Here is a 10,725-nt window from a genome sequence, read left to right on the forward strand (position 1 = left end):
GACACGAAATTTTTCACATCGCGCAAAACTTAGCATAGAATAGCGTAACAAACGAATGACATGTTTATGGATTGATCTAAGTCGATTCACATTTAGATAAATATCACATATTTTAGTTCATCCAATTTCATGTTAATAGTCCTGTTTACTATACCCATAGTGGTGAAGGGTATCATATAGTCGGCCCCGTCCGACTTTAGTACTTTCCTTACTGGTTTTTTAATACAAAATAAACAATTGTATTTCCACTTACATTAAATTGTGCCGTCATACCAAATGGAATCGATGAATTGAGCAGCTCCACCAACATATCAGGCGGACAATCCAAAATTATACGCCTTTCACCTTTTATGCTCTTCCATAAAATTCGATAATCTTCACCTCTCTTAAATGTACGAACACGAACAATTTTCTCATTTAAATCTCTTAGCTGGATGAGATCTTGTAGACGAAACGGTGCACTGGCTAAAAATACAACAAATGAAATTGTTCTCATTTTTAATAATTTTCCATTGCCCAATGCTCACCATCATCTTCATCATAGACTATGGTATATTTTCTCCAGCCATAATTCTGTACAATATCAGCATAGGCCTTAGACAACACCGGCTGGGCGGGAAAAACATTGAGAGTCATTTGATGATTGACTTTTGAGAGATCACTCTCTTCCGCTAGATAATCGAAGAGCATGTGCGGTATGCCGGTGGCATTACAAATAAGCGAGACAATATCTAAAAATATGAAAAGTAATAAAAAATATAAACAAAAATGCAAGAGCAAAACAAATAACAAGAAAACATGAATGGATTTTTGTCTCCCACACGCCGTCATAATTTGAATGTGGGTCAAACATATTTTTAGCAGGGATGGAAAGTTTTTAGTACAAATTAAACATGACTGATGGAAACTCATAGACAGATATTTTCTTCATAAATAATATTTTTGCTTATTCTGTAAATGTGGGAAAACCATTAATGCTCCAAAGAGTTAATCTGATTTGAAAATACATACGGCTAGGAAGTTTAACATACAAAAAATGATTTACGACATGTTTAGAAGCCATGTCCAAAAATGGTCCTAATTTGAAAAATGTTTGCGAAAATGTTAAACCGTATTGATATTTTCTGCATATAAGATTTTCAATTCCCTAGGACCCGGACTGGCAAATTATTGTTACTTCGTCTACAAGGATGGGAACCTTTCACTGTCACTTCGCGGGTAAAACCGGACATGCCAAATTACTGCTGCTTAGGTGGAAAAATTCGGATAAAACTAAAAAATACAAAAAAATCGCTATGATGAGGATATTTCTAAATTTGGACCTCTATAATATCTGGTCTGAAAAAATGTGTTTGACCTCCAAGAAATCATAATGCTGAATTATAGCCACTTAATTAGGAAAATTCGATTAAAACCTTTTTAATACCGACATAGGGCGGGACCTCTATATGGGGACAATGTAGAATCATGGACCAAATTTTTCAAAAACCTTTAGTATCTAAGTATGAGTCTTTCGGTTGGTGCTATGGTAGAACGTGGAATGATATTGATAATATTTAGTAGAAGTATTTAACGCCCAATAAGAACACAAAATATCAAAAAGAGTACTCCCATAACCCCAAAACTTCGACCAATATTGATTATTCATATTAGAGATATTTTCTACTCAATGGGAGCCTAAAATATATTATTACAGCCGATTTGATGGAAAACCTGTCGAAACAGCACATCACATCGAAGTTGTGAATGTACTGTTGTATGCATGCTAAAACGGTCAAGAAGCCGGCGATATTGGTCGCTATAAGCGTACGTTTCCCGGAACTGTTGGATAAGTCGTTATGGCCGAAAATCGACGGTGACTTTGCAATAACATCGAATTGCGAATTTTTTGGCAATAATTAGATTGAGTTCATGAAATAAATATCACTTATGAGGGTTTCTGCATTAAAAACGTAAATTTTCAACACGTTTAGTAATTGCAAATGTGAAATCAGATTTTTAAATATAAGAAAACCAGTAAGGAAAATATTAAAGTCGGACTGGGCCGACTATATGATACCCTTCACCACTTTGGGTATATTGTACATATGTACCCTTACAATTGTATGTCAATGTTCACTCGATGGAACATACTCATGCCTTTCTGCAACCTATGCTAAATTTAACTTCATTCGGGTAGATTTCGTCGTCTGCGCACCATGGGACAAATGTATGGAAAACGATGTATAGCAAAATAGATACACGATATTCGGTACTTCGCACTTTTTAATCTCAATCAGACACCCGTGCGAAATACATATGCAAGCTATGGCTACATCTGCACCAATTTCAACAAAACGCAATAACATCATTCAAGTCTCAATTAAAGACATTGTGCAAAATTTCGTGTTAATCGGACAAACATTACATAAAATCGGACGAAAATATATATGGGAGATATATCAAAATCTGAACGGATTTTCACGAAACTTAACACACATCACTCTGGACTTAATGCCAAATTTCGTGCGAATCGAAGGATATATAGGGAAAATCGAATGAAAATATATATGGGTGCTATATCCAAATCTGAACAGATTTTCATGAATCTTAGTACACATCATTCTAGACTCAATTCAGTACGCTATGGCAAATTTCGCGCAAATCGAAGGATATATAGGGACTTTGATGCACCATTTACCTAAAACCGGACGAAAATATATATGGGAGCTATATCTAAATCTGAAACGATTTTCACGAAATTTAACACAAATATTTCTAGACTTAATTGAGTACGCTATGCCAAGGAATATAAAGGGATTTTGTTGCACCATTTACCTAAAATCGGACGAATATATATATATTTTTTTAGACATAATTCAATACTGGGACTTTGGTGCACTATTTACCTAAAATCGGACGAAAATATATATGGGAGGCAGCAACGTACACAGGATTTCATTCGCTGTTGCAAACATAAATTTACTGTGAAAAAAAAATTATTTCGGGGGGCGGCCCGGGGGGCCCGGCACCGGGGCCGCCCCCCTTACGTCACTGATGGGAGGTATATCTAAATCTGAACCGATTCTAAAGTTAATTTAGTACGCTGTGCCAAATGTTAAATTGTAAACAATTTAACATGGACGATCATGCATAAATGGACTCAGAAAGTGATTCTATGCATATTATCAAAAGGTACCATGCGTCTACCTCGTTTCCTTTTGCCTATTACAAACATATGCACAAAGACATAATATCTTGTACCACAATGTGGTGAAGGGTATAAAAACAAAGTCGATTTTGATAGTTTTTGGTACGAAGATTCCAGCCAAATTGATAAAATAAAAAAAACATTAGGGCATAGTGTTATGTGCTTATTTTTATAAACTTTTTAAAGGCAATTTCCAACGACTAAGTTTGTTATTGTCTTCAAATTACTGATAAGTTTCACATTATAATCATCAGGACTTTCTGCTTGACTCTGACCTCATGCCATTTGTAAACCGGGACCTACAATGTTGTAATATTTTACTAGTGTAAAGCTCAAAGTATCCAATTTTAAAATATATAAAAGTTTATCGGATCTACCAGAAATTGTCTTTTTGTCAAAAAAATTGGATTCCTGATCCATAGTGCAACACTAGAGCGTTATTGATTTTCCTACAACATTTCATAATTTCAAAATATACCATTCCATCAGAATTTCCATCTCTGATTGGGCACACTTTGTTCATACATACCACAGTCTGCCTTTGAACTTGGTCCAAAAATAACTGCGGCACCATTTTCTATAAGTTTGTTAGCTGAAACATTTTTAAATGCGTTTAATTAATTGTTTGTTTTCACGCTAAACATTTTAATGCATACCTTTAGTTTCTAATATTGCCGAACTATCCGCATCGTCAAGTTTTTCAATTAACGGTATTAATTTAAAATTCACTTCATTTTTATTATTGATTAAATTTATTGTTGTTACAAAGGATTCCTCAATTTCATATTCATCGTCGTAAAATAATGCACCTTGAAAAGAAACAAACAAAATTAAAAAACTAATATGAACAATTTAATTTTCCAAAATAAAAACAAAATTTTTACCAATATTAATATTTTCATGTTGATGAGAATTTTTTATAAACAGCACAGCAATAAAAAATGCACTCCATATACAAATATTTCTCATTTTGTTTTAGTTTTCATTACGATTTGTTGGTAATATTAATGTATATTCATGATATGTATATGTATGTGTATAATATTGTCACTTTTCACTTATGTTATTTGTTTTTTTTTTTCGTATCGTACAGCATTCCATCAGCACCCAACCGAATCTCGAAACTTACTAAATATTAATTTGATATTTGTGAAATATTTCAGTGGAACATATTTTCGAAATGAGAGAAATGTTTTTTTCCTCTATATGTGTGCGACAAAGAATTTTTCTCATTTTACTCATAACATTTCTTCTTATTATTAAGGAGAAGAAGAACATATGGAAAATATTATTAATGAAAATGCATATTAACACAAAAATGTAGCAACAGTATATAACAAAACAGTTTTCCAAAACTAATGAAATTCGTATACGAATATAGAAAAGCAGAAATTTTACTACCAGCTTCAAAATATGCTTCTTCATATAAGGAAAAGGATGGTTGTTTTTTGGTAGAAATGTTTTATCTCAAATTCGTAGTCAGATATGCACCTCATTCGAGGTATAATTTATGAAAAGTCCTTCTTTTTGACGGTGGGCATGATTTCCGACTACTGAATCGTCAAAATCGACCACAAATCGATGTAGAAAATAAAGAAGATTTTGACCGATTCCATAAATCTTTCGAAAAATTTACTCTCATACACTTCAAGATTTGCCTCACAACTATCCATGCTTCAGATTTATATAACAGCACGGCTAGTACCACCATCTTGTAGAGTGGGAGCTTGGATTGGCGAGAGGTGGACTTGTTTTTGAATTGCTTACTCAGATCATAGTAGCGCCTGTTGGTCAACACTATTCTTCTCCGGATTTCAAACTGATGTTATTAGTTTTGTTTATAGCGGTATCGTCCACTACCTCGAAGATGTAAATTTCCACAGTTAGTCCGAGTGTACTGGACGTCTTGCGCGTTGATATTATCGGCTTGGTCTTCTGGCCATTTACTGTCCCACTTTGGCAGTCTCCTTCTCAATTCGTTCCAAGGTGGGGCAATGTTCGACCCATTATGTCGATGTCGTCGGCGTAGGCGAGTAACATTTGCTGCTCAGAGTGTCATTTCTGTTCATATTTGAATCTCGTATGACCTTTTCCTTGTCTTAAGGGGACCCCCCCCCCATTCTCGGGGTCAACATTTTTGTTGGTATAATTCGAACCTACACTGATTAAAGAATGTCTCTACAAAATTTCAAGTGCAAATCTCAAGAACTCTTGAAGAAATAGCCGATTTATTATGTCAGCATCAAGTGACGGCTGAAGGGCTTCTCAAACTTTAAACGCTTTTTTCTCTAAACATTTTTTTGCGAATGGCGGGCACGATAACTCAAAAACTAATAATCCAATCGGTTCCAAATTTTGCAACGTTTCTCTGGGAGTGTATAGCTCACGTATGAACTAGGATAAAACCAATCGGTGAAGATCTTCCTTATTTTTTAACTTGGTTTTTGGTAAAAAATCGGCGATTTTCCAAAAATATTTTTTCAAAGGTCCACCATTTTGTTAATTTTAGAGCGATGTCAGTAATCCTAGTTCATACGAGAGCCAGACATGTACTCTTTCTAAGGCAGTTGGAATTTTCGGATTCCGATGTTCCAGTGAGGAGTTATCATGCCCGCCATCAAAAATAAGGACTTTTCTTTGATCACAAAAAACAACAACAAAACAACAACAAAAATTTTTTGTAAATTATTTTTCTTCCTTTTTAAATCTTCAAATATATATGTGCAAAGTTACAAACCTTAACAAGCATTGGTTTTAATTTACCAGCCCATTTAAAATCATAAAAAAAGTCGAGAATGGGGGGGTTCCCTTAATCCTCGTTTGGTACTAAAGGACTCCGATAGGTCCTTTCCGACTTTAACAGCTAACCTTGTGCCAGTTAAAGTTATTCCGCATAGTCGAATAAGGCTTTATAGTCGACGAATTGGTGGAATTTTTCGATGTGTTTTCCATGGGTCTTTTCTAGGATTTAGCGCAGAGTGGTCAATGCTGGATTTGACAGACCTAACGCTACATTGATATGGTCCAATAATATTGTTGGCCATTGACTTCAGTCGTTCGCACAGCACTTTATATGCGATGGGAAGGAGACTATTCCTCTGCTTCATTATTTTTCAGCCGATTAATTGTTATTATACCCTCCACCATAGTATGGAGGGTATATTAATTTTGTCATTCCGTTTGTAACTCATCGAAATATTCATTTCCGACCCTATAAAGTATATATATTCTTGATCAGGGTAAAATTCTAAGACGATCTAGCCATGTCCGTCCGTCTGTCCGTCCGTCCGTCTGTTGTAATCACGCTATCTTCTGAAGGAATTGATTTAGGGTGCTGAAATTTTGCATAGGGTTGTCTTTTGTCTGCAGGCAGGTCAAGTTCGAAGTACCCCCCAATTTTCGGTATTTTTGGGTTCTTGGGCGCGTTTAGGCATAGCCCCCATATAACGGTACCTCCTAATTTTCAGTATTTTGCGGGTTTTAATCGTATTTTTCCACCGAATGGCTGTAATTTAGTATTTCGGGTTCTTAGAAGGTACCAAATCTCTCCACATAAAATTATAAATATATGTCAATTTTTTCGGATATCCCCTATATAAGGGTACCCCCCAATTTTCAGTATTTTGGGGTTCTTGAGAGCGTTTTTCAACCGAATACGCTGAAATTTAATACATTGGTTTCTTAATAGGTACCAAATCTTTCCACAAAAAATTAGAAATATAGGTCAATTTTTTCGGATATCCCCCAATTTTCGGTATTTTTGGGTTCTTGAGCGCGTTTTTCAACCGAATGCGCTGAAATTTGGTACATTGAATTCTTAACAGGTTCCAAATCTCCCCACAAAATATTATGAATATAGGTCCATTTTTTCGGATAGCGTACCACCAATTTTCGGTATTTTGGGGTTCTTGAGCGCGTTTTTCAACCGAATTTGCTGCAATTTGGTATTTTGCAGTCGTATATGGTAACAAATTTCCCTACCACATATTATTTATATTCGCCCTTTTTTTTGGGGTAGTCCCCATATAACCCCCTTTTTTATATTAAAATAGTTATCTGATTTGTTCCGCGTTTTGAGTTTGGTTCTAAGACTCTGTTGTAATCATTTCACCTGCGGAGGATAGAGAGATAAAATATTAGAACGTAAGGTTCGATAATGAACTATAGCCACATTTAGGCCTAGCCCCTGATTGGATTCCAAAAGGAGTGGACCGATATTCCCCAATTTCGAATTTGAACTAAGCTTGGAAGAAATAATAAGATGGGCAAAGTTTGGATGAAATCTAAATTTTCTGAAACGAATTTGGTCCAAAGGAACTAGACCCCATGTTCCTTTGGACCAAATTCGATGAGGCACATTTTCACCGTGTAATGTGTATACACCCTTTAGAAATTTCTAAAATTCTTATTATGGTTTACATAAACCGTTTTTAGAAATGTCGGTATAGGTCCACTTTTTGGTATGTTCCCTATATTTTCATTTCTAGTACCTGTCAATATAACTATGGTGGAGGGTATCCAAAGTTCGGCCCGGCCGCACTTACCGCTTTTTCACTTGTTCTGACCTCATCTTGGCTAGGTGGTTTGCACTCTAGACCATCATCCTGGCTGGGCCAGGATGATTCGGTTTGGTGTTATACTCTTCGTACTTCGTTCTGACGCCTTTACATCTCGATTTGCTCTCGTTCACGTTTTTCTTGTTCTTCACTTTTTTGTTTTTGTTTTTTTTTTTTTTTTTTTGAAAATACGCTACTCCTATCTCCTTTTCACCCGATAATTCCCTCTCGCATTGCTTGTTGCTACTGTCTGCAGGATTGCTCTATAGTATAGAGTCTATACGCTGCGTTTTTCATCTCAGTAGCATTACGACACTCCTGATTGTACCACGGGTTTCTTGATGGTGGTCGTTTGTTGATATTTTGTAGTTGTTGATTTGTTGTAGTGTTGATTTGGCAGGGAGTTCGTACCCTTTTCTATAGTTCTTATTGGTGAACTCGCGGCTACAGTTCTTATTGGTGAACTCGCGGCATATACCGCGAGCTACCGCAGGTGGCACCTCGGCCAGGTCAGTGTCCACAATTGAGATGAAAGAGGGACCAAGATAATCCTGGGCTTTGTCATGTTAAAGCCAATCTGAGCCGTTGCTTGGTATCTATCATCCCTTGCGTCACCTTTTGCAAAAAACACTTGTTCGAGAAAAATGCATTTAAAGTTTGAGAAACACTTCTGCCGTCCCTTGATGCTGGCATAAGCCATCGGCTATATCTTCAAGAGTTGCTGAGATTTCTACTTGAAAATTTTAAGGGTTTTTACACCCTTCACCACACTGTGGTACAGAGTATTATGTCTTTGTGCATATGTTTGTAACAGGCAAAAGGAAACGAGATAGACACATGGTTCCTTTTGAGAATATGCATAGAATCACTTTCTAAGTCGATTTATGCATATCCGTCCGTCCGTCTGTCTGTCTATCTGCCTGTCCCTGTTAAATTGTAAACAAAGTATAGGTCGCATTTATGATCCGAAATGGATGAAAATTTCATCCGATTTACGGTTATTGGTGCACCCTAAAAATGTCCTGATTTACACGAATTTCACTGAATTCAGCCTAGACTGATGTGTGCAAAGTTTCGTAAAAATCGGTTCAGATTTAGATATAGCTCCCATATATATTTTCGTCCGATTTAAGGTAAATGGTGCACCAAAGTCCCTAAAAATCTTCCGATTTGCACGAAATTTGGCACAGCGTACTGAATTCAGCCTAGACTGATGTGTGCAAAGTTTCGTAAAAATCGGTTCAGATTTAGATATAGCTCCCATATATATTTTCGTCCGATTTATGGTAAATGGAGCATCAAAGTCCCTTAAAATCTTCATATTTGTACGAAATTTGGCACAGCGTACTGAATTCAGCCTGGACTGATGTGTGCAAAGTTTTGTGAAAATGGGTTCAGATTTAGATACAGCTTTCATATACTTTTTCGCCCGATTTAAGGTAAATGGTGCGCCAAAGTCCATATAAATAATCCGATTGCACAACTTATCAAATTCAGACTTGTATGACGATATTAGGTTTTGTTGAAATTTATGCAGATGCAGCCATAGCATCTGTATGTATTTCGAACGGGTGTCTGATTGAGATTAAATTTTTAACAGTGCAAAGTATCGTTTTCCATAAATTTGTCCCATGGTACGCAGACGACTCTAAATCTGCTCGAATGAAAATAAATTTATCATAGGTTCTAGAAAGACATGAGTATATATGCAATATACCCAAAGTGGTGAAGGGTATCATATAGTCAGCCCAGTCCGACTTAACTACTTTTCTTGCTGGTTTTTGAATTAGTCTAGGTTTGAATTAAATAGAATGCTAAATGTCAATTTTTAAGACCAAGAAGGGGGAGAGGTCTTTTAAAAAATATATATGATTTAAAATCACTCTAAACCCTATGTTTGATAAATAAACAGCTCAATAGTATATGGCAGTTATAAAATAAGTATGTGAAATGTTTGTTTTATTAAAATTCCTTCCTCTTAATAAGCTGCATCATTTTATTTCAACCATAATTATGTAGAATCAATAAACACAGCTACTTAGTTTATTTCAACCACATTATTGTCTTCACTCTAGACGTTTTAAATATCTTCATTCGTTATACGTTTTTATTTTCCCCCTTTTACCTATAAAACGTTTTAAAATGAGGGTTAAGAGCCTATCTTATTGACCCTGAATATCTGAATGAATAAATTAATGAATTAAAACGAGTGAAAAAAAAAACAACAAATAAACTCTACTTCATTTGCACCGCGTTTTCACGTTTCATTCAACTTTGTAATGTGGGAGTATTTTCACCAGCCTGCAGCCGTGCGCTTAGCAATGGCCCCATTATAAGGGGGACCATATCATATTGTTTCGCTAACTTATCTCATTTAGATGCTATAAAGGGTTGTTGTTTTTTTCTTCATCTTCTTAATTAGCTTTACGTTAGGTTAGGTGAAAAAAAAACAACAGCAAACATTCCCGGTTGCTAAAAAGGTAGCCCTAAGTGGTTTAGTAGTAAATCAGATTGTTTTTATGTTTTATATTAATTTTTAATGTTAAACAATACCTTTGTGTTTTTCTGTTATTTTGCAAAAACAAGCTAGGGTTTATCACAAAATCTTTATACCACCTTAAATAAGTCGAAAGTGCGTGGCATATATTTTGATTACAAAGGGATATTTGTTCGGTAATGTAATTTTTTATTTGGTCGTAATGGTATAAATTGTGATTGGTTAGGAAGATTAGAAGTCTTCTCATTTTTTAATCATGTGTTAACGGACGTATTTAAGGGGATCCCCTTGGGTTTCAACAAAATGAATATTGGTTTTCTATATAATTGAAACCTAAACTAATTCAGGAATGTTCCTTTAACATTTCAAGTGAAAACCTCAAAAACTCTTGAAGGTGTAGCCCATTTGTTGTGTCAAGCGACGGCAGAAGTTTGTTTCTTAAACAGTGTTTTGTCCTGTGTTTTTTTTTTTTGAAACAGTAT

At 35.5% G+C, this 10,725-nt stretch overlaps 1 protein-coding gene across 1 annotated transcript; it reads right to left on the reverse strand.

Annotated features, from left to right (window-relative positions):
• Positions 1–253: 253 nt before the first annotated feature.
• On the reverse strand, positions 254–4,100 carry LOC133336579 (uncharacterized; the record flags this gene model as incomplete). Its single annotated transcript, XM_061544860.1, has 5 exons — positions 4,075–4,100; positions 3,847–3,999; positions 3,720–3,782; positions 528–731; positions 254–465 (listed from the first exon to the last, which is right to left on the reverse strand). Coding segments are annotated over exons 4-5 (375 nt in total), but the record flags the coding sequence as incomplete, so codon positions are not given.
• Positions 4,101–10,725: the final 6,625 nt, after the last annotated feature.

The sequence above is a fragment of the Musca vetustissima genome, unplaced genomic scaffold (genome assembly GCF_032173495.1).
Source record: "Musca vetustissima isolate MV318-11 ecotype Yass unplaced genomic scaffold, APGP_CSIRO_Mvet_v1 utg219369, whole genome shotgun sequence".
Taxonomy (NCBI): Eukaryota; Metazoa; Arthropoda; class Insecta; order Diptera; family Muscidae; genus Musca; species Musca vetustissima.